The 26,789-nt window shown below is 39.5% G+C and overlaps 2 protein-coding genes across 8 annotated transcripts in view; one reads left to right on the top strand and one right to left on the bottom strand.

The window, feature by feature from the left end:
- LOC117574355 (sterile alpha motif domain-containing protein 5) overlaps positions 1-20,230 on the bottom strand; it is a 159,834-nt gene extending 139,604 nt beyond the window's left edge. For all 7 annotated transcript variants that reach the window (XM_034258184.2, XM_034258186.2, XM_034258185.2 and 4 more), the window contains exon 1: positions 19,257-20,230. The gene's annotated coding sequence lies outside the window, so the exon portion shown is untranslated. The remainder of the gene's footprint in view (positions 1-19,256) is intronic.
- Positions 20,231-21,085: 855 nt separating this feature from the next.
- LOC117574398 (uncharacterized) lies at positions 21,086-22,723 on the top strand. The gene has a single exon (XM_034258237.1). It carries the CDS (start codon positions 21,086-21,088, stop codon positions 22,721-22,723), a length of 1,638 nt encoding a protein of 545 aa, XP_034114128.1.
- The last annotated feature ends 4,066 nt before the right edge of the window (positions 22,724-26,789 follow it).

The raw sequence follows: 26,789 nt of genomic DNA, 5'->3' as shown, positions 1-26,789 counted from the left end.
ACTGAGACTCTTCCTTCGCCTGGCTTTGCGTAGATAAATTCAATTGAATGGAGGCTCACTGATTGGGCGCTGCCTTTTCAATGGATGTCGTCGTTGTCGTCGTCGTTGTCGTTGTCGCCTGTCAGTTTGCCTTTAGTCGAAGCCGCTTTCACATTTTCAATTATGGTTAATCATGCAAATGTTTGTCGCCTGTGAAAATGTTTTACATAATGCAAAGTGAAATGATGCTGATGTTGGCACTCCTCTCTCTTCTCTCTGCGTCTGTCTCATTGCAACCTTGCTGCATATATGAATAATTGTGTCTGTCGCTTTCAGTGGCCTTTCCAGCTGGTACTCACAGGTAACACACACTCGCACACACAATTTTTGCTGCTTCATTTCACACAAACACAGAGACTGGACTCTACCTAACAACTAGTTGTGTGTATCTTTTGCTACGTTTTGGGATTAGAAACAACCCCGAAACGTGTCGCATTATGCGTGTGCGTACACAAAAGAGTCGAAAAAGAATCCTTCGCACTGCCAATTCGTTTCCTTCCAAATGCAAAATACCTGCGGGCCAAGGGACTATGGCCCAGCGGAAATACCTATAAATTGTTCGGCTTGCGAAGTGCTCATGAAAATTGACCAAAACTCGAGCTGAGATTATGCCAGAGAAAACGAGGCAATTTGCGAATGAATGCGCAGTAGAATGAGCCACAGATAATGTATCTTAAGTTGCTCAAAGTATCTGTTATACAATACCATATTTGGAACTAAGTAATCAGGATAGAAAATCTTTTTCTATTTAAGTAGCTGCAATTTGATATTTTGTATTATATAATCCGGGACAACATCAGCGTTTATTTCCCAAAATACATACAAACTAAACTTTAAGAAGTATTTTCTTTAGTGGCGAAAACTTTTATTCCGATTATCCAACTCTATTCTTTTTATTTCTATGCTGCTAATCAGTTTATTTGGTGATTATTTCAGCTGCATTACCACAAAACTAAATTCAGATTTTTATTTTATGCGGGGTAGCATTCTTAAAGTTGATTATTCATTGTATTCGGCATAAGTTGTATTCATTTACGCTCTGCTCTATTTCTATTAGTTCAGTCATGCAAAAACTGAGCAATTCATCAAAGTTTTTCCCCGAGATGTTGGCTATAATAATATATGGTACATTCTCATGACATAACCCAACAGTGTGTGTAAGTGTGTGTGTATGTGTGTGTGTGCGTGTCTGCAATGCCCACATAATTCCAATTCGGTTACGCACCCTGCTCTATAGCTTTGCTCATTCCCGCAGCAAAGCAATTCCCATGCGTAAACCAGACTATTTATGTCTGTGTAGCTCTGTGTGTGTGTGTGAGTGTACGTGTGTGTTTGTGTGTGTATGCCATTTGGTCATAAATTCAAAAAGCTGTCCAGCTTAAATTTTGGTTTTTCAATTTTTGAATGTGTGTTAGACCTCTGGCAATATAACCCCAACCCTTAGCTACACCCTCGAACTCCTTCCTTCTCCTCTTCTCATCGTCTCCCTCTCTCTCTCTTCAGGGCAGGCAGATGAGGTCCTCGCATAGTTGTGCGTGTAACTGTAAAACGTGTAACAAGGAGTCAACGTTCGGTCTCTCTCGGTCTGGCGTCACAAAAACCATGAGATTTCATTTAATTAAAGCCACTTCTGGGGGTTTTAAAGGAGGAGAAGAGTGCGAAGGGAAATCCTATTGCTCGCATGCATGTTGAATTTTTGACGCCATATGTGCGTGGAATATATTAAATATATACACATATACATATATAGAAATACAGGCCTTTAAAAGGATCAGAAATATTTGTAGTTCTATTTATTTTTTTTATATATTTTGCATTTTGGCCTAAACAAATATGCGAATGTATGCGGTGTGTTGGCCGCCACAAAAATGGTTTGCTCTCGGTATTATGTGTGATTAGCTGGGGCCAGAGCCACTTTTGGCATGCAAAATATGAAATTGATGTTTAGGTTAGAGAGAACCAAAAAAAAAAGGTTAAACAAAGGTTAAGCCAACGCGGTGGACGACAAAAAAGGCAAAGGCCGAAAAGAGAGAATGAGGATTAGGTAGTCATCAGAGTTATTTAGTTAAAATTAGTGCTGTCGAGGATGTCTTTTCAATAAAGCAAAGCAAACAGGCGACAAGACACCCAAGACACCCAAGAGAAAATGTGCTGCAGGGCGTTTGAGGGCTTTGGCAAAAGCAAAAGGATAACAGGCAATAAGCAGGGGATAGCAAAATAGAGGATGTTCTCTCTGTGTGGCTGACAACTGGGAGTGCGACGACGTCAAAGAGCCAAATAGCTTAAAGGCATCTTGCGGGTAACGAAGACGCTCAGCTGGAAAATCAAGTTGGCCACCCATCAACAGCAGCAACAGCAGCAGCAGCAAAATGGAAACGGACTCCAGCGACGAGAGGAGCCGCAAATCATGAAATAAACTCTTTAATTACGCCTCACGACTTGCACGCAAAACAGAGCTAAATGGAAAATTATGCAAAATGCTGCAGCAGCAGCAGCCAGGAACAGCAGCAGCAGCAACCAGCAACAACGGTGGCAGTGGCAGCTACCGAAAATGTAAGTAAAAATTATAAAATCTTTGGCACGACGTCGACGTTGGGCAACGACAAAACTGCAAATTACCAAATTATAAACAAAAAGCAATGATGATGACGACGACGACGACGCCGATGAGGAGTTGAAGGAGAAGGAGAAGGAGGAGGAGGAAGAGGAGTCTGAGGCAGAGCCATAAAACCCTGAGGATGCAGCAGAGCGCTGAGAGAGTTGCAGCGAGGCACAGACCGCACACAGCATGGTGCCCCCAGACGTGGCATGCCTCACTCGTTGCCCCTCTCTTTCTCTTTCTTTCGTTTGCGCCCCCCTGTTGCTGCAAGCGCATTTAAACAACCTGATTGCTCGACCAACGAACAAGCCAAGTCCAAACAGCCGACAGTTGAAACTCGCTTCACTTCTCCCTCCTCCCTCCACCCCTCCTGCAACTCGGTCTCGCTTGGCACCCACTCGATTATCACCGAAAAACGATTGACCTCACGAATTCGTAATTAATTTTCACAAAAGTTTTCCATTCGAAGACAAACTTCAAACAAAAGGCTCTCCACACACACACACATAAACACACACAGACACACGTTTCGGGTTTGGTTTTTGGTTCAGTTTGCTTTGCTTTTTGGGATTGCTTTTGCTGCTGCCATCTCTATCTATATACGTATGCACATGCACATGTGAGTATTCGTGAGTATGCACTGGGTACCCACAATGTTTAAACATTTGAACATTGGCGCTGTGGGGGGCAGCAAGCAGGCATGCAAGTGACTCCGATCCTCCTTCAATCTTTCTCCGTTCCGTTCGTTTGCTCATTCGCTAGTTGTGCGCATGATGTCGCTTAAGTGCTGAAACAATGTTCCAAGTTGTAAGAGCAACAACGACCAAGCAACTGCAACCCAAAAATAAAGTGTGTAAAAATGAGCAACTTTTTTCAAGTGAGAAGCAACTATGTGCGCTGTGCCACAAACACAAACACGCACACACACACACACAGATGTGGCAGGCAGGCGACGAAGAGACAACAACAACAACAGAAGAGTTGCAACCTCGTTGGCAACGGTGACTAGCAGATACTTGCACTCATGCTCATGCCTGAGCAAAAGATACAATTTCACTGCCGCACTATAAGAATGTCAGAGAGTGCTCTATGTGTGTGTCAGTCTGTGTGTGTCAGTGTGTGTGTGCGTAAAGTGCACAAATTGCAATTTCAGCTGAGCGCGGGAATCAGGACAAGAGCACAGACAGAGACAGAGACAGAGAGCTGAGCATCCCCTCTTCACTCTTCACTCACAAGAGGCGGCAACAAAAACCATTCAATCTGTGCCTCACACTCCTCTGACTATAGGCCGAGTTCTAAGTAAGCAACCCGCAAAGGGGAACTAAGTGAATCTTGATCGAAATCAGCAGATAGGAAAACTGCATCAGATAATGATGAAACTGCAAGAGACTTGACAAGCAAAAATATTAATGATTAAATGCCCAACCGATGGGCAGGTTTCTTTTTTGTAGTTGCTTATCTTGCAGAGCATAAATACCAAAATTATAGTTGAGTACTGAATTTTGTTGTGAATAAATGTATAATCACTTTTACTATACTAATTTTCTAGTTAATTTGGATATTATTGATATTTTAAGTAGCATTTTTTATTGTTAAGTTCTCTTAATTTCATTAGTGCTCATTATTACCGCTATTATATAGTATATTTTGAATGTAGTACTATATCAATATACCAAATGTAGTCCGTAGTATATTTTAGTATAATTGTGGTATATTATTTCGGTATATTTTAAAATTAATTATTATTATATTATATTATTATATAGTATGTAGTACTCATTACTACCGCTATTATATAGTATATTTTGAATGTAGTACTATATCAATATACCAAATGTGGTCCTTAGTATATTTTAGTATAAATGTGGTATATTTTTTGGCATATTTTAAAATTAATTATTATTATATTATAGTAGTACTATATCAATATACTAAATGTAGTCCTTAGTATATTTTAGTATATTTGTGGTATATTTTGTTGGCATATTTTAAAATTAATACCGCACTGTTTCGCTTTTATTCACAATGGTATATATCCGATGGTTGCTCCTAATGTTCTATGATATTTTAAAAATCATTATACTAAATATATATTTTCCAGTTATCATTTCTCCTATTTATACAATTTTTTTAATCATGTTGTTTCTTTTCTTTGCAATATTACCCTGTCTTTCGCTTTTGGACATATCATCTCATCTTTCCCCACATTTTGTGCTTTATCTTTGGCTGCAACCACATCTGGTTGTGCTTATCAAGCGTTTACTGTAAGTGTTCCGGCTTAGATTAACAGCATCTTTGGCTGTCAACGAGATAGGAGATATCCGTACACATGTTGCCCCACACACACACACAGATGGCATTTTAATGCAACCCATTTCCATCTTTTCTTCCCCCTTCAGCTTGGCAAAATGCAAAGTGCAACACTAGAATGCAGCAACTCGGACAAAGAGTGTCCAAAGAGATGACCACAAAAACACAACCTGCCAGTTGATAGTTTTGGCATGAAGCATATCCCATACTCTGAGAGGATGGATGGATGTCTCTGCTGGCTGGTTGCATCCTTTTGGCACGCACATTGACACTTTGATATGATTTCAGGCTACATGCCAGAACAGTCTGATCTGCGGTCTCTCCCATGACAGAAGAGAGAGAGTCTTGTATTCTGGCCAACTTCTGGGGACAGCATCAGCAGCAGCCACTGCCAAACTTTAATTTCAGCCTCCTTTGTGTGGCATTTTTAGCATGATTGCACCACTCTCTCACTCCCTCCCTCTCTCTCTGTCTCTCTCTCTCTCTCTCTCTTCCCTACTTTTGTGGTTTTGTCATGACAGTCAGCAGACCACCCCACAGTCGGTGGTTGTATCGAACAAGGCTTGAGGTCGACCCTATATCAATTTTGTGAAGGCTCAAAAACTTGTGTCAGAATGCGTGTTCGTGTGTATGTGTGTGTAAATAAAATTGCTCCACAAGAAAGATGCAAAACTTAAATTGAGGCACAAAACTTGCACATAGTGCAGCAAAAAAAAAAAAGGAAAAAGTGTTGAACGCTCTGGCTCAATTTTCCTCCATAGTTTTTCCCAATGAAAATTTGCTGGGCAAAAAAGAGTGAGAGAGAGCAAGTTGCCTTGGCTTGTTTCTTGTGATATTGAAATTAATTTTTGGCCTGTTGGCGACAACGACACACAAAACATTGCCACGCCCCACACCGCTCCGCCCCGCCACCTTGCCCCTTGGGGCGATCGCTTTGTCGTGTGACTTGTAACTTTCTGAAGCATTTTGCGCTCAAGTTTAATTTCAACGCTTGACTTGGGAAAGTTTTGCCAAGGCGTCCGCGCGAGTGACAGTCACCAGTTGTTGTTGTTGTTGCTGACGTTGTTGTTGTTGTTACTGTTGTCGTCGTCGTCGTCTTAGTGTTTGAGCAAAAGTTGCAGCGGCCTTTTAAACGTCGCCAAATTGCTTCAAGTTGCTTTTTACTTTTTGGCATTCAAGTGCTTAAATGTCTCACGAGTCGCTCGTCGCTCGTTGCTCGTCTCGTTTCATCTCGTCTTTCGTCTCTTGGCATTTTACACGTCATTTGAGTGCGCACTCGACAAAACTAAAGCCATGAATTAATCAGAAAACAGCAGCAGCGGCAGCAACAGCTGCAGCCATAGCTTTTGGCATTAAGTATCTTATCCCTCTTTACACAGACACACAAAAACCACAAAAGCGCGGCACAAACTGCAAGCAAGCAACAACAACGATGACGACAACGACGACGACGCTAGACAAGTTCAACTTAATCAATTTAAAGTGCTTACCGCAAAGTCAACAGTTCAAACTAACCGCAAGGCGGTAAACACACCCACATAAGCCACATGCCACGCCTCCTCCTCCACCACCACCTCCACCTTCTGGGTTATTAGGCAAATTGCCGCACTCTAGACTCTGACGCTCAGCAGGTTGTCGTTTCCACTGACCAACAAGTGTCCAACACTGTCCACTGTCCATTGTCCACACTGTCCACAGTGTCTCTTGTATCCAGTGTTGAGTTTCCTACCCCACACACACACACACACACAGACAAAGTATCCTTTTCACTGCTTCGCCTTTTGTTTTTATTTTCACTTTTATTTTCCCCCTGCTGCGTCGTCGTCGTCGTCGCTTGTCAATGTTTTCTTTCTCTAGCTTGTTGTTTGCTTATGTGTATTTCATATTTACTTCGGAAAATTATGAAAATTAATATGAAAATTGTAGCTATTATGTGTGGTCCCTTTCTCTCTCTCTGTCTCTCTCTCTCTTCCTTACTTGAGTCAGTCAATTGTTAGTTTTAGATTTAATTACTCGCATCAACTTCAACATTAATTTGATTGAGTATTATGTGACACAAAAGCCTTGGGGGTAAAGTTCGCCACTTAACCCATTTCCTTACAGCAACAGCAACTGAAAAAAGGGTCTGCAGTTTTCCCAGCCTCGACCTCGGTTGCGGCATTTGTCAAAAGAAAACCCCCCATGTGAAGTTCGCCTGGGCAAATCAATTGCTCGACTGCTCTTCACCCTCGATATTTGCATCGTTGTTCCTCCCAGCTGTCGGCCTGCATCTACTTCCCTCTCTCTCTCTCCCTCTCTTTCGTTGTTGTTGTTATTGCTCTATTTGCATTGGCATTATGCAATCAACTTGCATAAAATATGCACACACACACACAGAAACACACATATGCAAATAAAAAGGGGTCTGCAAGGATATGCAAAATAAGGCAATCAGACTCTGAGAGCAGCAAGCGGCATTAAAAAGACAGTTCAATCGGAGAATTGAATGCACTTGCCATAAGACCAAATAAGTCTGATAAATTGCACAGATAAGTTGGTTTTAGTGATAGCCATGCATAATCTATAACATACTTATGCAAACTCTTCAGAAACTAATCATAATAAGCTGCAAAATGGTCCTAGAAATGACAGCAAAAATAATTTAGTATTTTAATATACTATTGATAACAGTCGCCAAGAAAATTCGATATTCCTTTGAGTCGTTCTTTACTATATATAAGCTGCTAAACTGAGTTTAGAAAATGCAACGCTTCAAAATATTTTGTATAAAAGTTAACCAAGTTGTGGTATTATATTGTATTTTCAATTCTTATGTCGAGTCGATCTAATAAGCTGTTAAGCTGCTGCTAAAATATACCATAAAAACAATTCAGTAGTTAAAAATACCAATAAATAAATGTATATTATTTTTAACTTTTCAATTCTAACTATTCAATTTTTTATTGTGATAACTGTGTCAACTTGAAAAGCTGATAAAATGCTTCCACTAAAACGCAGTCGAAATAATTTAGTATTTTAAAATACTAATACCAAGAAAAATCTAAATTTTACTAATCTATTCTTATGCATTTTTATTGTGTTAGTTATGCCGACTAAAAATACTGCTAAGCTGCTTCAAAAAAAGCTGCAGAGTAATTGAATTGTTCAAAATATTTTAGATTAAAGTTAGTCACGCAATTCTAAATTATTTTTTGAGCTTATTTAGCATATTTTTATTTATGAAATTTGTTATTGACTCAACTCCACTTCCCTTTGATTACACAATTTTCGTTTTCAATTACTGCTTGTCAAATAATGTCAATATTTAGCACACTAATGGAGTTAACTGCATAACCCAAAAATATCACTTTTAATCAATTAGACAGCACTTAAAAAGGCTGCCACATTAAACTACAGTTTGGCTATGGCCAATGAAAATGCCATAAAACGCTCAATTATAGCGAATGTCTAGCCGTTGAATGAAAATCGACAGAGGCCATAAAAACAAATAATAAAAAAAGGAGGGAAATATAAAACAAAAAATTGAAATTGCCCAAAAATTAACCAGCTGCAAGTGAGTTGAACCTCCCCAGCTTGATCTGCATATACAGATACAGATATATATATCCGCCATAATTCATACGCAGAGAAAGAGAGACAGAGAGAGAGGGGGAAATTGCGATGCGGCAGCCATGACAGTTTTTATGACACTTTTTTATTTCCTGTAGGCAGCAGCCAACAAACTTCAACTTCATTATCATGATTGGCTGCAGTAAATGCTTTTTGTTTATTATTATTATTATTTACTTTTATTTACAAATGCATTAAACACCATATTTAATTGCATCATAAAAGAGTCAGAAACCCGTCGACAATCTATGAAATTGTACTCGAATGTATCTGCACATATCGATGTAGCTAAAGATACAAACGACGCTCGCTGCTGTCTCTGTAGCTATTTATTTAGTTGCATTGCTTATCGCAAATGCTTGTTTTTTTCCCTCCCCTTCCCCCTCTACCGAATGCGTGTGATATTTTTATGGGCACACACACACACATTTAGTCAATATACTGATAGACAAGTTACATTTTTGGACTGTTGTTGCTGCTGTTTGTTATTTGCTGTTCACAGTTCTTTCGTTATTATTTACACAATTGACCCTTTCACACCAAAAACTCATTGAACTTCGGCAGCAACAACAACAGCAACAGCCACAGCAGCGGCAACAGCAATTCACGTTCAGTTCTTAGTGCTTAGCCGAGTGTGTGAGTGTGTGTGTGAGAGTGTGTCGTATCTATGTGAATGTGTGTTTGTTGTGTGCACCTCCGCTCAACTGTAAATAGTCATAAATGTTTTGTTTATGTTTACAATTTAGCTGCTGTGTTGTAGTTGCTGTTGCTGTTGCAGTTCGTGACTTCTCTAATGTTGTCGACGTGGTTGTTGCAGCATGTTCCACAGTTCTTGTTGTTGTTGTTGTTGCTAGCTGGCTGCTGCTGTTGGAGCCAAGATTTCTGAATTGGTAATGGAGCATGTGCAGTTCAAAGAGGTGAGCGAGCTGCATTTTATTGCTATCTAAATCGCTGTCCAACCATTTACGTATGCACCGCAGCTTGTCGTCTTGGCTTTTATTTGCTTTTAATTTGACTTCACAAAACCGCTGCCTAAATGTCAGTCTCTAATCTACATACGAGTTCCCCCCTCTCCACTGAATTAATAAATCATTTGGCATTTGTATTATTAATGCATTCAATTAAGTAGCCATAACAATTAACAATTAAACTCATTATGTAGGCATAGGCCACAAAAAAACAACAACTACAACTAAATTGCCCCAAAGCTATATGCAAATCGCTTTTGTAATTATTGTTTATTGTTGTTGTTGCTGCTTGGTATAATAATAAAAATAATAATAATAATAATAATGCCGAAACTAGACGCATTAAGAGCATCATTAAATAATTTACAATTCAACAGCAATAAAAACAACAATTTCATATAATTGTAAACAAAGCCAAACATCATTATATTTATTAGAGTGCTGTAGTTTTTAGTGCTTTTTACTGCCTAATGAAGAGCCTTCCATAATTAACAAATGCTCCTCTCAAATGGCTGAACACATTGCATTAATTGCTGCAACAATTTTAGTGTCATTGATTATGCACAAAAATTGTATGAAAATTGCGCGTTTGATAATCGATTTTTGCCAGCTAAATATTCCCAGAGTATTTAATGATATTTGATTAATCGTAACGAATAGCTCAACTACCGTAAACCATTCATCAGATGATCTAATGGCCAAGAATTTAAGCCTAAGCGACAAGTTCTCATTAATTGTCATTAATAATGTCGAAAACTTCATCGAACACAGTTCAAATACGGATTTTGTTTCTCTAAAAAACCGGTCTTCAAACAGACGACAGATGCTCCAACTTCTTCAGTTTCAAACTCCAACAAAAAAAGAGAAGAAAAAAACTGACTTCAAGCTAATCAGATGAACACAATAACTAAATTAGATTAGGGCAAATTAATTTGTCTGGAAGTCAGGCCTGAGATCGCCTCGCTTTAAACATATACAAATCTCTTGAAATGTGTTCAACATTAATAATACCAAACGAACAGTAAAAAAAAAACAATAAAACAACCGATAGACTTAACTAAATCATTCAGTTGTCTTTTCGAGTCGAGCATTTTAAAGGTAATTTATCATTGGAACTGATGAGCTGAGAGCGCATAGATAAAACCATATGAGAAATGCCGACAAATAAATAACATAAAACACAGTTTAGCATAAATTAAATTATGCAAAAGCTCAAATTAAATAATCATAAAAATCGCTGTAAAATGCATTCGACCAAAATGAACGTGAATGCCAAAAATACCGACTGCGAAATTTACTTAATTATTTAATTTATGTCTGTCCCCCGACAAACAAAAAAACAACCCGAAAAACAAAAGCCAAGTGATTTTGTGCTGCAATTTAAAATGCACATAAATTACAATTATAAAACAATCGCCACACGACGACAATATTAGTTTTTAATTGCAATATAAATTATAAATAAATAAATGCGAGCACATTACATTTGCAAATAGTTTCGCATAAATTATCAAATACTCTCAACACAACCATTTGTACTAGTTTAACAATTAAGCATCTCAAGAGAAGTGGGCACGGAAAAACACAATGAAAGTTAATTAAAATATTCATAAGTCAAGTTGCTGCTCGCTGCTCGTCAAAGCGACGATTAAATGTCAAATGCACGCACCACAAAACAGAAGCAGAGCCAAAGAAAACAACAACATTGAAGTTGGAGAACAAACTGAAGAACTTTTGCAATAACTAATGAAGTTTAACTACGCTTTTATGATGGGCAAATTACTATACTTAAGTTTTTAGTAGCTAATACTTAAACAACTTTTGTTGGTTTTATAGTAAAATAAAGTTTCTGACGACGGTCTTCAAAAGACGTGTTTGGCATATTACTTATAAAGTCGTGATTGAAGTTGTTTGGATATAAAGAAAATACATTTCAGGTGACTTAAGAGCGGAGATTTATGATATTTTAGGTAATTTGATGGAAAAATTTCTTATTCATATGCAGCTGAACAACAAAGACATTAAAGGTGACTTAAGAGCGGTTTAAGAATATTGTTACTTGAAGTAATATATCTTCAGAAAGAATTACATATTTGCAGCTGAAAGTTGTTTTGGAAACATAGCAAATACATTAAAGGTGATTTAGTGACAAATAATGAAATTATTTAAAGTAGTTAAATAGAAAATAATTTCAGAAAATTTTAAGATATTTGAGATTAATGATATTTGAAATAATTTGATGGAAAATTTCTTCAGAAAGAATTATTTTTATGCAGTTTAAGTTGAATAGAGAGCAAATATATTAAAGGAAATTATTGATATTTGAATTATTATGAAGGAAAGTATCTTCTGCTAAAGGTTTTTAGAAACATTGAAAATACTTTAAAGGATAGTTCCAAATAATAAAGAATTGTTTATGTGCAGTTGAGTACAGAGCAAATACATTAAAGGTGACTTAAGAAGTTGGAGATGAATGATATTAGAAGAAAATTAAAGGAAAGTATCTTCTGCTCAAGTTTTTTAAGAGTAGTTCCAAATAATAAAGTAATTAAATGGAGAGTATCTTCAGAAAAAATTATTTATGTGCAGTTCCAGATAAGAAGTGAACTCATTATCTAACTAATTGTAGGAAAATGCATAAATATTGATAAGAAAAGTAATACAGAAACAGTTCTTCCACACATGTCAAACAAAAAATAGATGGACAATTCCAACCCCTTTATGAGGTGCATTAGAGTAGGGTTAGATAAGTTATAGGACACATGTAAGGTGTGGGCTCAGAGTGTGAAATGAGTTTCAGTTAATTTTCTCATTAATATTGCAGTCGATGAACTGAAGAAAAGCCGCCAAAAAATACCTTTGTTGGTGTTACAATTTTGTGTTGTTCTTGTTGTCGTTGTTTGTGTTGTTGTTGTTGATGTTGGTGTTTGGCATTTCCTGTAATTTGTCGAGCTGGGAAAATTGCTAGCTAGTTGGCAGGCAGGCAGGCAGGCAGGCAGACTGTGGCTGTTGTTTGGGTTGCCTTGCATATTAATTTAAATATAATTATGATAATTTTTATTGTCAAGGCAGCAACAGCAGCAGCAACAGCAGCGCAACGTAACGTTGTTGCTGCCACATGTTGATGTTTTTGGCCCTTTTTGGCCTCGAGCAAACAAGCAGCAGCAACCCTTTCAGAGGAGCAGAAGCCGGAGCATCGTCCTTTGCCATCCGAATGGATTAGTTATTGAGTTATTTTAAAACTAAAAGCAACAACGATCCAACAACTGACGCGCCTCGATCCAAACATCTTGTGACTGACATTTGTGCGTCAAATTAAGTGAACTCTTTTTCCTTTTTTTTTTACAGCAAGGCAGTGGCACATGGTCAACCCAGAGTTGCTGCTGCTTCCTGCCTGCCTGCCTGCTTGAGACTGACTGACTGACTTTGTTGTCTTCGGCCTGTCCCATGGATTGCGTAAACTATAATTAATAACAAAACATGTTATGGTTATGGCTGCTGCCGTCTCTGAAAATTGTTTCTTGTGCCCGCGCCGGAGGCATTTTGCCTTTGCTTTTGATTCTCTTTCCTCATTCTTTATGTTCTGTGACTCTCTCTCTCAGTCTGAGTCGAAGTCTGAGTTGAGGTCTGATTCTTGGGCAACTGTGCAACATATGTTATGCATTTTTTAGCTGTCTTCGGCATTCGAAAAATTATGTAGCATTTAATTAGCGCATAATTACAGCAGGCCTGTGACTACTCGTTAGGCTCAAGACAAAGCTACAACTTAATCCCTTAGCTCAGCTCAAAGAAATGTCTGCCCCCCCTCTCTCTCTAAGGATGCAACACCCAACAACAAGTTCAAAAGCAGTCAACATTCTTGGTCTACATCTCCGACTCCATCAGTGTCTCGTCTCGTCTCGGTTCGTGTTGCTTTCTTTCTTTCTTCTTCATCGTCGTCCTCTAAGCAACGTCATCGAGGCAAAGCGACTATTTCTCCTGTTGCCAGTTGGCAGTTGCCTTGTGGTTTGGCAAATACTCAACAAACCATGAAAGTAAATAAATGTTTTGCAACGTTGCAGAAATAAAATGCAATTTAAGTCCCACCAAAATGGCTAACACAACCCAACCAACAACAACAACAACAACAACAGCAACAGCATCGCAATGCAAATAAAAGTTAAAAAACAAAATTGTAGTGCAAAAAAATGAAATATCTAGAACGTTGCAACGCGCGACCCCACAAAAACCCACAGCATGCCTGTCTGCGCTGCATGCTGCATGTTGCACAAACACACACACACACACACATATTTCCCGACTTTGTTTTTCATATATTTCTTCTTTCTTTTTTTATTTTGTTAGAATTTTTGCTCCCCGTTTTTTGTTGTTGTTGATTTCCTTTTTTTTGTGCAACGGCTGTTAAAGTAACCGGCGGAGTGTTTTTGGGGGCTTCGAACTTTGCATTCGGCACAAAAGAAAGTGAAATGCAAAATGGGCGGGTTTTTTTTTTTTTTTTTTTGCTTTTAGCATCATCGTGGAAAGGGCAACAGAGACTGCAAGTGGAAGAGTGGCAGAGAGTGAAGAGCAAAGGAGAGATTTGGGAAATAGGCTCGGCAATTGCCAAAGCATAAAAACCAAACAAATTAGAACCAAAAAAAAGAGGTTTACAATAATTATATAAAGCATTTCCAGATATACACAAAAAAAAAAAAAAGAAATGCAAATGAATTGATATCTTTGAATTAAGGGAGTTTATGCTGTGCCTTGAAATATATTAAAAGTGAAGTTGATGGAAACTCATTTATACAGCTTTTAATCATAAAAATGTTAAAAATGATTATGAACATCAAGAAAAAGATACTTAAATAAGATACAGTATCTCAACTGATATTTTAATGAGTTAGATCAAAAATCCAGTTTTTGAACTGGATTCTTAGGCACATTAAGTAAGAGATACAAATATGAGATACCGTATCTTAAATGTTGCTTTGAGTAAGTCATGTATAATATAAAATTAATTTTCTTTTATTTATTTTTATATTTATAATTCCAAGCCTTCTTAAAGCTAAATTTAAAGGCTAGATACATTCATGAGATACAATTTCAGCTGAAATTTTAATTCTTTGGATTCAAAAATCCAGTTAGTGAATAAATATTTATCAAACTTCTAATTGAATGACAATTTTAGAAATTATCAGTTAAAGATACAATTATGAGATGCAGTATCTTAAATGCTGTTTTGAGTAAGTCATGTATAATACAAAATTAATTTTCTTTTATTTATTTTTATATTTATTATTCCAAGCCTTCTTGAAGCTAACTTTATAGGCTAGTTATTCGTTACTAGGTACATCAGGTAAAATATACATTTATGAGATACAATATCTCAGCTGCGATTTTGATTCCTTGAGTGCAGAAATCCAGTTAATGAGTAAATATTTATCTAAGCTCTAATTGATTGACAATTTTAGAAATTATCATTTTGACTACTTAAACCTTCGATTCTTGCTATTTCATATATTTTCACTAGCCATCGCCAAAGATACAATTGTAAGATACAGTATCTTAACTGCCATTTTGACTAGTTAAAAGATTGATTCTTGCTATTTCATAAATTTTTGTTAGCCATCGCGTATCCTTATTTATAGCTTCCATTAACTTTTTCAACTCGACTGAATTTTCACAGCATTTTTGCTGTGAATGATTTCACAGATTTGTGCGGCCGCCTGTGGTAAGTGCATTTTGAATGTCTCTCCCCTTAAAAAAGAAAACGAATTGAAAATCGAAATACAAAAAAAAAGGAAATAACAAACATCAGCAACAACAACAATAACAAGGCAAAAGTGCAGTAACTGCCAGACGAAACGGAACAATAATTAAAGCAAAGTCAACAGCAGCAGCAACAACAACAGCAACAACAATAACAACAACAATAATAAAACGAGGACACAACGTGAAGGAAATCATTGCGAGCGGGAGAAGAAAAAAAAAACAAAAAACAACGCTGCAGAAATCTGCTCAAAACTTTTTGAATGGCTGTGATGATGTGCGCCTGGTGCATGCCCCCTCGCTCAGTGCTTGCCACAAAATGTTGTCGTTGGCTCTTGTTGAACGGTTGTCGGTGCTGCTTGCTGCTTGCTACTCGGCCTGTCATTGATGCCGCTGTGGATTTGTTGCCTTTGCTGATGAGCCAGCCAAGGCAACAAAAAAATCCAAGGCAAAAGGAGTTCAGGCTGCATGCAACTCAGCTGGTTTGATACTTGAGAGAATGGGAGACGACAAGTCGAAGGCATGAGGGAGCAAAGCAATTCTCTTCAAATCTCTTTCTCTCTCTCTCTCTGTCTCTCGCTCTTCGTCAGTTGACAGTCACGTCATTTTAGTCAGGCGGAACACACACGCAGATTTTCCGCAGACAAGCAGGTGGCAACTAGTACTTGCAACGCAATTGATATGCCCCGCAGTAGCTGCGGTAATTGCTCTACGAATCTCTCTCTCTCTCTCTCTCTTCTCAGCCATGCAAATTTTCGTTTTGCATTTGCGTGTCTAAGCGTTGCATCTACAATTTGCCTCAACTGGTTGTGGAATTTACTTGGCCGCTTCGACTTTTCAATTAGTCGTAAATCAGCAAAAGCGAAATAAAATAGAGTTATTAAGATTAAGCGGGCGAATTATGGCATTAATAAATTTATTTATAACACAAATTAAATAATCCAATCCAAACACTGTTTGGGGGCAACGAAATGCAATTTGCGGATTTACTAAAAAAACAAGAAAACAAAATCCAAAAGCTGACGGCCTGACGAGCTAAGCTCGGACTTGCTTCTCCCTTGCCTCTTTGGGTTGTGGCTGCTGCTGCTGCTGTGGCTTTGGCCAAATTGCAATTGCAATTACCAATGGCCGGCGCAACGAAGTATAAAACAACTAAACAACGCCAAAGCCGACGACAGTTTGACTTGCAATTTTAGCAGCGGCGGTGGCATCATCACGAGGCAAGGCGCGCGCGCTCGCTCGCGTATCCATTACTTTAACGTTGCCACAACAACGATGACGACTACGATGACGGTCAGCTTTGTTGGAGGCGAATGTAGAAGAAGAAAAAAAAAGCAGGCCGAAAATGCGCGCGTTTCAAGCCCTGCGGCCGGCCAGGCTTTTGGGATGATTCTGGCCAAGTTTGCGAGAAAATCGATTTCAGTTGCTACGCTTGGGCCAGGCCCAGTCTACCTCCCTTTCCCTCTCCTGCTTGCAATTGCCAGTTGGGTCCTGATGCTGTGCAATCCTGGGTCTTGTAGGCAGGCCTCAGTAGGCCTCGACTCGATGTTGCTGCGTCCGTTTGTTTGTTTGTTTGTTTGTCGCTTTTAATGTGCGCAATGCTCTGGCTCTGGCTATGGCTCTGACTCTGGCTGACTGCCTGGCGGAGGCGACTCTTGACTGATTTTTACTGCTTTTGGCCCAATTGCCCCGCAGTAGCCCAGCGCTCTGGTCGAAAGAGAGGGAGAGAGAGACTGGTTTGGGGCCAGCGTTGATCTCGCTGGCTGTGCGCGTCAACAGCATCAGCATCAGCATCGGCACCGGGGCAAGCTACGTGGGGACCCTTTTGCCTCATGCACCACCTCATGCCGCATGCTTCATGCCGCCCCTCCCTTCGCGTCCCATTAGCGGCTCTTTGTTTGCCTTGCAGTTTTGCAATGTATAAGGTCATTCCCTTTGCTCTTGTTGTAGTTGTTGTGGCTGTTGCATTTGTTGCTCTTGTCGCTGTTCCTGTTGTTGTTGTTGTTGTTGCTGTTGTTGTTGCTGTTGTTGTTGCTGTTGTTGTTGATGCCGCGCCTGCACGCTTTTCGTTTCGTTTGATGGCCGCGCGCACGCGGCCTTTTGTTAGTTTTTCCAGGCGCATTTTCATTATTATTGCCCTGTGCATACCCTAACCACAAATCTGGCCTAATTACTATCACATCACTTTTGGCTTATCAACAAAATTTGTGAATTGAGACATTAAATTTAAGCTTCACTTCAAGCGAAAGTAATTTACAAGGTTGTTGATTATTTTAACGAAACTTGAAAGTTCTTTAAGAATACACTTAATATTAAGTAATTTTTTTTTAATCAATTTCTTTAAAAAATATTTTATGAGATAGTAAAAATCTTATAATATTTCATTGTAATTATTAAAATTCTTCAACTTTAATAACTTTAATTTTAAACATTAAATTATAAGCTTTTTCTTGTATTGAACTTAACAAGTTTTATAAAGCTTTTTATCTATTTTAAAAACATAGAAATCTCTAACTTTTAAAGTTTCAAGAATCTTAAGTTTTTAGACAACAATTTCAAAACTTTAACACTAACACTAACTTTACAAATTTAATTAAAATAAAAGTATTTTCAGCTTTTGAAGAGACAGTAAAATTTGTTTATAGTATTTTAGTTTTTGAAGAAAAATGTTCTTAAAGTATTATAATTTCGATATTTTTCGCTTCAAAAGAAATCGAAATTTAGTTTACTTTATTTTAGAGTATTTAAATCTGGGTAATCGCAAGACACAAATGCCCTTTCGCTTGAAGCACATAAAAATGCAGGCTACACTCGCCGAGAGAGAAAGAATGAGTATTTGAGTGTGCTATTTTTTTATTCATTGCACTCACAATTTTATGCTCGCTGACTTACGAGTATTTGTTCAGTTCTGGCTTTAAAGCGCTTCTCGTTCAACTTTAAAGTTGCAAGCTGGCCGAAAGGCAGCAACAGCAGCAAGCTGCTTATCGCATAATTGGTAGCAATGTTGACTGCCACTTTTTGTTGCTGCTGCTGTGGCTGTTGCTGTAGCAAGTGCGAGACGAGGACGCATTCCGGACATGCCGGCAAAACACTTGTCAGCGACTTAAATGGCGCGCAGCTGTGCAGCATTAGCTGCTTGCATTGAGGTGGAGCCGCATCCACAGAAGTGGACACACCTCTTGTTGCTGCCACACTGGCAAAGGTGTTGCAACACCGATGTTGCCAGTGAGACATTTGATGTGATTATTGAGTTATGCCCAACGGGGGCAGCTGCTTGGCATATTTCTCTTAATTTTTCGATGATGAAGTTATTTCACACAAAACAACACACAACAAAAAAGTGAAGAGTGTGAAATATGAAGAGAACATTCTCACATAATTTACGATTTCAGACAACAACAATAACAATAACAAGTAAATGAAGCTTTTACAGTTGTTCCAACTTCACCCACGAAAACACGAGAATGACAAAAGTAGGAAAAGCAAAGTCAGCAGAACAGAACACTGAACATAACAGAAACAAGCAAAAGCAGGCAGACACACACACACACACACACACACACACACAACAACAACCCCAAATGAGTAGTGGCCAAAGAAGAAGTAGAAAAAAAAACATATCACAAAAAAGCAACACAGATTCACAGCAATAACAACTATACACATACACAGACACACAATATAAGAGCACTCCAGCTGTGCTGCCTGCAATCAATAAAACGGATTAGGAATATCCTTAAATGCGCCGCTAGCTAGAGGCTGGCAAAGAAACAGAAACAGAGAGAGAGTGAGATTGAGAGTGCGAGAGCCAAGGGAGAGAGTTGTGGAGAGTGGTAGAGAGGTGAGAGTATATTAGGAACGTGTGTAGGCAGCAGCTGAAGTCGAAGGTGACTGCAAATCTTTTACAATAACAACGCCTATTGGACAAAATGCGACTGAGACGAGCGCGAGAGTAAAAGCATAAAAGTAACGGCACTTACCATTCGATTTTAAAGCTGCTGCTCTTCTGCTTCTGCGAAAGTTTTGCTCCTGCTGCTTCTTATCGTTGAATTTACGTTTTAACACTCGCGCATTGAAGATTTATTTGTTGTTGTTGTGCAGCTAACGTTGACTGCGACTGCGACTGTGACTGTGACTGTGACCTTAGCGCCAACGACCTTTTGGGGCGGCGTCGGTCTCTCTGCCGGCAAACACACAAATTCTGCTCGTAGTTGTTGTTATTTATGTATGCAAAACAAAAAATGCCGTGTACATTAATTGCAGGCAAGAGACTGTGTTGCTGCTGTCTACCTTTTATTTAAAACGTCGCTGCTGCTACACATAATTGCAGCAGCCGGCAGCAGCGGCGTCGTCGACGGCGACGCACGAAAATTGCTCGTTTGTTTTTGTTGCTGCTGCTGCTGCTAGCTGCGGATGCTGCTGTTGGAGAACACACACGATGAGCGTGCATACAAGAACAACAACAACAGCAAGGAATATGGAGAAGAAGAAGAAATACTGATGCTTCTGCTCTGCGTTGTGTCTGTGTTTTTATCACGATTTCTTCTTATGCTCTACGCGTGAAGCTCTCACAAGCTTATAAATGCTCTGATTGTCTTTTATTATTATTACTATTATTATTATAACTTGGTATTTGTTATTACTTTTGTTTTTACCGCACACGCGCACCGTTATAATTTGCTTAACATATTTTCTTTTGTATATTTGTAGATATTTATTAAAAAACACGCGCGCACTTTAAAATTTGACTCTTCACAAGTATTATGCTTTTTATTCACCTGAGCAACAAATTACGTAGAAAATCTATTGCATTGAATGTACTTTGTATTTCTTTTTCTGCCGAATTTACCGATTTATCGTTTTGTTTTTTTTTTCTATTGGTAAGTTCTCGTTGGGCGCTCGCAGTAATTTTTTTGCCGCAGCGAAGAAATACACGTCCGTTCACTTCAAGAGTTGCTCGGCAACAGCAACGAAACAGAGAAACGAAACGATACCGCGGACGAAAACGAAACGAATGAAAGAAACGTGAAACGCAACATTGTGGACATGGTACACGCGCGAAACGGAACAGTAAACGAAACAGAAACAAAACAAAGAGCGACAACACCTTGGCAAAGAGAGCGCAAATGGTGAGAGTGGCATCGCCGCATGGACATGCGATTCTAGTATAAGAAATGGTGTGAAACGGAATTAAGAGAAAGCAGAATGCAAGAAGATATATGCGACTAACAGATGCGCTATAAGAAGTGAAAGTTTTTACTGATTAATAACTAATTTTGTATGTGTCAAAAAATTAACTACAATAAAAATAAATATTGTAGTTTATCATCCTTTCCAGCGTATTTGAAGATTTTTGCTATTTAGATTGTAAAACTTTGGTGTTAAATACAGAAATATGTCAAAAACAAAAGTAAACCTTCTTTACAAGTCACCTGTATCATTGTCTATTTGCCGATTAGTTATGGAAAGTATTATCTTACCTCCCTTCAACGGACAATCAGTGTCCGGTCAAGAGAGCTATCAGTATTTTATAAATATGGAAAACATGTAACATATAAAAGAGTTCTGTAACCATTGTCAACCAATTCATTATTTATTGAATGCTCGTCAATCTGATAATGTCAGTCAGCTTCGTATCGTCAGAATCATTCATGCAATAATTTACTTAAGACTGTAAAATGGTAATGCCGCTGTTCAGTTGCTCATCAATACTTCGCTTACAATGTTGGCAATAAGTTTCCCGAAGCGCGGTTTTATTCTATTGCAAATTCTGCTGATTTGTCCTCGGCAAGTGTTAAATAATTCCTTAATGCTGGAAACTGGAACTTTGCAGATCAATTTTCCTAAGAATGTCATAGAAAATGTGCTCAAGGAAAGAAGTGCTGATACTTTGGTGCTCCTACAACGTCAACATGACTTCAAAAGTCCCTTAAAAGATGTTAATGTTCAAGGATTGCCTCTTCTACGACTGGATGAAACAACTGTAGTTCCTGTTAAATTTGTCTATAATAGCCAAGTAATTGTTGTTGTTAGCATGTCTGAATTAGCGGACTCCATGCTCCTTACTGTTCTGGCCAAGGATCTGAATCATATGAGGGAGGCACGGATTATTATCTGGGTGCAAAGTGACGAATCTACAGCGATGTCATTCTTTGATGTCATTAGAGATCAAGCCAGTAAACATGGCTTTTTAAATCTAATGGTGCTATACTTAGATCCATTAAAAGCTCAGCAAGGGATTGTGGGATATCGCCTGGAGCCATTTCCCTCTTCAATTTTAGTGCCTATCAGAGACCTTACAAATGGAGAAATGTTTCCCGATTTCCACCGTAACTTTCACAACAAGACAGCAAATTTTATACCAAGGCTATATACTCCAGACAGTTATGTGAGCCAAGATAGAAAATCGGGAAAGTTAAAGCTAAGTGGACACACGGATATGCTGATGTCAGAGTTCGCAAGAAAGCGCAACATAAATCTAAAAATGATACGACCTATTGCGGAATTAAATAGAGTTACTTCAACGGAATTATTACAATTGATCTCGAACGGTGGTGCAGATTTAACGACCTTTACTTCGGTTTGTGATTCGATACAATGCACGGATTCTGTAGAGTTTATGCAGGTTTTTATTGTGATACCCTGTGGACAAGAAGTTGGCATTGGAGATGTCTATAAGAGTTTAAAGAACTTTCTGGCGATGATACTCCTTGTATATTTGATTATTTCAATTGTTACGACGCTAATCGAGGCAGCATCATGTCGGATATATAGCAGAAGATATAGATTCAGCTATAGAGATCTCATTGTCAATCTGAACGCTTTCCGATGGGTTCTTGGATTATCCAGCGATGTGCAAATCAATCGCAGGAATCGCTCTCTTCATCAGATCATTATGGTAATGAGTATTTTCAGTATGATTGTCGTCTGCTTCTTCGATGCCAATCTCAGCACTTTTCTGACTAAACGACAGCAGATTGACAACATTAAGACCTTCAAAGAGCTAAAGGAATCGGGGATACGAATTATATTCGACAACGTACGCCAAGAACATGTCTTAACAGATATCCGAAAATCGTTTTTAAGGATATCCGAAAATCAAATTGATTTCGTATCAACAGAAGAATTTATGCGCATGTTGATGGGACTTAACACCAGCAATGCCTATCAAGTATTCGATAAATTGTGGGATGTTGTTAACAAATACCAATCGGATTACAAGATTGTAGTTCTATGTCGAAGTTCCGGTCTTAATATCTTCGGACTTCTTCCAAATCGCTTGGCTTTGCCGAATAACTCAATCTATCTGCGTGCATTGAATGATTTCATTCATATGACTCACGATTTTGGTCTCACGAATTACTGGAGAAGGACTTCTATTAACAACCTAATTGCTTTTTCAAATAGCCCTGCAGTTCTGAGCGCTAGTTCGTTGCTGGTGAAATAAGCGCTTACCAGGAGCCACTCACTACTTACAAAGTGGCGTCTAGCCATGCGTTTCTTAATTTCCGTATTTGTATGAAATGTCCGCAAATAGGGTCAATCGCCACCGCCTCGATTACCACGAACTAGTGAAATAGTGCAACATATTAGGGTCAGTAAAATAAGTGCTTACATTAGACCCCATGGAACGGCCGGTAAAATAAGTGCTTACATGGGACCCCATGGAACGGCCGGTAAAATAAGTGCTTACATGGGACCCCATGGAAGGGTCAGTAAAATAAGTGCTTACATCGGACCCCATGGAGGGGTCGGCCATTATAAATTAAAAAAAATTTACAATTACAATTACAGTTTTTATTTAATTTTAATTTTTCTTTATTTTAATAAGACGGATACTTTTATTACTTTAAGGCAACTTGAGTTTTAAAATATCGTTTTTTTTTTGGAGCTGCAAGGCCTTTTTCAACTGGTCCTCAGTTATTGAATCTGGAAATAAAGGATTAAAAAGTCTTAATAGATTAAAGTGGATAATGATTTTTAATTAATTATCTTTTAAAATACTCACCGATCATAACACCAAAGAAATTGTCTTCTTTTTTAGGCCGCATTCCCCTGTCATTATTTCCATAACGTAGATTTTCTGTCATAATTTCCACTTCATCTTCTTTAGGCACATTGTCGCTTTCCACTATAGAACTATGCATTATACTAACTGCTTGATATTCTTTTATTATCTGTTTATTTAATATTTTACACATTAAACATATAATGCAAACATAAATTATTTTTTAAGTAACTCACCTAATAATTGATCGCGGATCCGCTTTGCACTTCTCAACTCAAATGCTTGCAATAATTTTTTGCTTTGCCTTATATTTATTGATTACTATATACTTATATTTAAAACTAAAAAGATGATCGGGAGATGAAAGCGGCAAAGACTCTGCAGTGGCGGCGGACGAAGCTGACGAAAACTTATTGAGGGGAGAGTGTGTCTCCTGGAGATGTACTCCCGTAATATCGATACTCGCGTGAGTTATCGAGTTTTGTTGATCACGAGAACTGAAAAGGGTTGCCACAGTACCCCCCTCCTAGAGTTCCAGTTGGGAAAGATACTTTGCTGGGAATCTGATTTGTCGTCCTGATCTTGACACTTTCTCGAGTGTCTGAGCAGTTGGCGCTGTCGTCTGCTCCTGTGTTGGAGGCGGTACGTCTTTGAAGATGTAAGCTGGTTTAAGTCGATCGATGGAAACCTTGTTTTCCTTTGTGTGGCCCTTGAGTGTAAAATATTTGTCGTGTTTTGTTACCACTTTGAAAGGACCCTCGTAGTTTGCTTCCAACGGGGTTTTCACTCGATCCACTCGAACGAAGACGTGGGTACAATGGTTTAGGTCCGGGTGGACAAATTCTTGCGGTGTATGATGGTGCACTGGCTTAGTGGTTGGCAGTTGAGACATGGTTTTTTGAAGAGCCTCGGTGAACTCGGACTCAGTGTGTTTTTGTGTGCTCGGTACAAAAAATCCGCCTGGCACCCGTAGTGTGGTGCCATAAACCATTTCCGCAGGGCTCAGCCCGATGTCGCTTTTGATTGTTGTGCGTAGGCCGAGTAGGATTAGATGCAGGGAACTACTCCAGTTGATTGGATCGACGCATTTTAAAGCAGCTTTTAACGTTCTGTGCCAGCGTTCGATCATACCATTGGCTTGTGGGTGGTACGCCGTCGTCCGCAGGTGCTTAAAACCACAAATTTTGGAAAGCTCTTGGAATAATGTAGACTCGAATTGTCGACCCAGATCGGTTGTGATGTGAAGAGGAATACCGTACTGAGCGAACCAGCCCGATATCAGTGCGTTGGCTACAGATTTTGCTGTGATGTCTACTAAAGGAATTGCTGCGGGCCATCGTGAGAATCGATCGATACACGTGAGGCAGTATCGGTATCCGTTCGATGAAGGCAGCGGGCCGACTATGTCGATATTTATGTGTTCGAAACGGGTGTCGCTGGCGGTGTACTCTCCTAGTGGCGATTTGGTGTGACGTTGGATTTTGGCCTTCTGGCACGGGATACAAGAGCGTACGATTTTAGCGACATCCTTCGCCATGCGGGGCCAAACGTAGTGTTTTCCGACCAACTTGTTTGTTGCCTTAACTCCCGGATGGCTCAGCGAATGTAGGGCCTCAACCACGGTTTGGCGTAGGCATTTGGGCACAAACGGACGTGTATGGTTATTGGCGACGTGGCAGTACAATTGTTTGTTTGAGCCTGCAAGAGACAATTTTGTTAGTGAGATGGGTTTTTCGGCGTCAGACTTGAGTAGCGATTGTAGTTCCGCATCGTTTTCCTGTTCCAGTGCCATCTCGTCGAAGTTTATGTGTTTGATGGCATCGATGCGTGAGAGAAGATCAGCCACGTTGTTTTCTTCTCCAGAGATGTGCCGGATATCGGTGCTGAATTGGCTGATAAAATCCAGTTGCCGAGCGCGTCGAGGTGATGCTTTCTCGCTGTTTTGACTGAAGGCGTACATAAGCGGCTTGTGGTCGGTGAAAATAACGAAATTCCTGCCCTCCAGTGCGTACTTGAAGTGCAAAACGGCCTGATAGATGGCAGTCAGTTCTCTATCGTAGGTGCTGTACTTCTTTTGCGTCGATGTGAATTTCCTGGAGAAGAATCCCAGTGGTTGTGTCTGCCCGTTGATGACCTGATGTACTACGGCTCCCATAGCGTCGTCGGACGCGTCGGTGGTTAGAGTTAATTGTGAGTTTGGTGCCATGTAATTCAACAACGTAGCGTTTGCAAGCTCGTTCTTGCAGGCGGTGAATGCGTAGTCGGCTTCTGTAGACCAAAGTATCGGGGTTTTGTCGTTCTTTTTATTGCCTTGGATCAGCGTCTGGAGTATGTGCTGGTTCTCGGCTGCTCGTGGGATAAACGGCCTATAGAAATTAATCATACCCAGAAACTTTTTTAGGTCTTTAGCGATAAGCGGTTTTTTAAAATGCCGTATGGCTTCCACTTTGGCTTCGGATGGTTTTAAGCCGTGCTGACTGATGTCGTGTCCCAGGAATGTAAGTTGTGTCTTACCGAATTGGCACTTCTCAAAGTTTACGGTGAGATGTGCCTTCCGAAGGCGGTCGAGGATTGTGCGGAGGTGCGTCTCGTGCTGCGCCTCGGATTCTGAAGCGATCAAAATGTCGTCGATGTAAGCAAAAACGAAGTCGAGGCCTTGTATGACGTTGTTTATGTGACGTTGAAAAGTTTGCGCTGCGTTGCGCAGACCGAACGTCATGAACAAGAATTCGAATAGCCCAAAAGGCGTGATAATTGCTGTTTTGGGAATATCTTGTGGTTCGACAGGAATCTGGTGATATGCTTTTTGCAGGTCGATTTTCGAAAATATCTTCTTACCGTATAAGATGCTCGTTACATCCAGTATGTACGGAATAGGATATCGATCCGGCACGGTTACGTTGTTCAGTGCTCGGTAGTCGCCGCACGGACGCCACTCTCCATTTGCTTTCTTTACCAGGTGCAAAGGGCTGGACCAGTTGCTATTTGAGGGACGGCATATTCCTTTCTCGATGAGGTAGGAGAACTCGGATTGTGCAGCTTTGAGTTTGTCGGGCGCTAGTCGTCGGGCGCGGGCGTGAGTAGGCGGCCCGTTGGTCGAGATGAAGTGCGTTACTTCGGATGTTGCTGGCAGCCGGTTCGAGTTGATCGTTGCGAGATCGCGATATTCGTGAAGCAATGTAGCGTATTGGTTACTCGTGTCGTAGGATAAAACCGCGTTGATTTTACGTTGGGGCGCGTGACATTTTGATTCCAGCAGCGTAGCCCGATCGATGAGTTTGCGTCGTTTCATATCGACGAGTAAGTCAAAATGTTGAAGAAAGTCGGATCCGATGATAGCGCAGTTGACGTCAGCTATCACGAAAGTCCACACGAAGTTTCGTCGCAATCCCAGTGACAATGCTATGCGTTTTTCTCCATAGGTTTGTATTTTCGTGCCATTGGCGGCGAAAAGAAGCTTTGGAGTGAGCATAGTTTTTGCGTTTTTGCAGGGTGGCATCACTGA

Source organism: Drosophila albomicans, chromosome 2R, assembly GCF_009650485.2.
Source record: "Drosophila albomicans strain 15112-1751.03 chromosome 2R, ASM965048v2, whole genome shotgun sequence".
NCBI lineage: Eukaryota > Metazoa > Arthropoda > Insecta > Diptera > Drosophilidae > Drosophila > Drosophila albomicans.
This window is presented reverse-complemented; position numbering and strand designations above follow the sequence as displayed.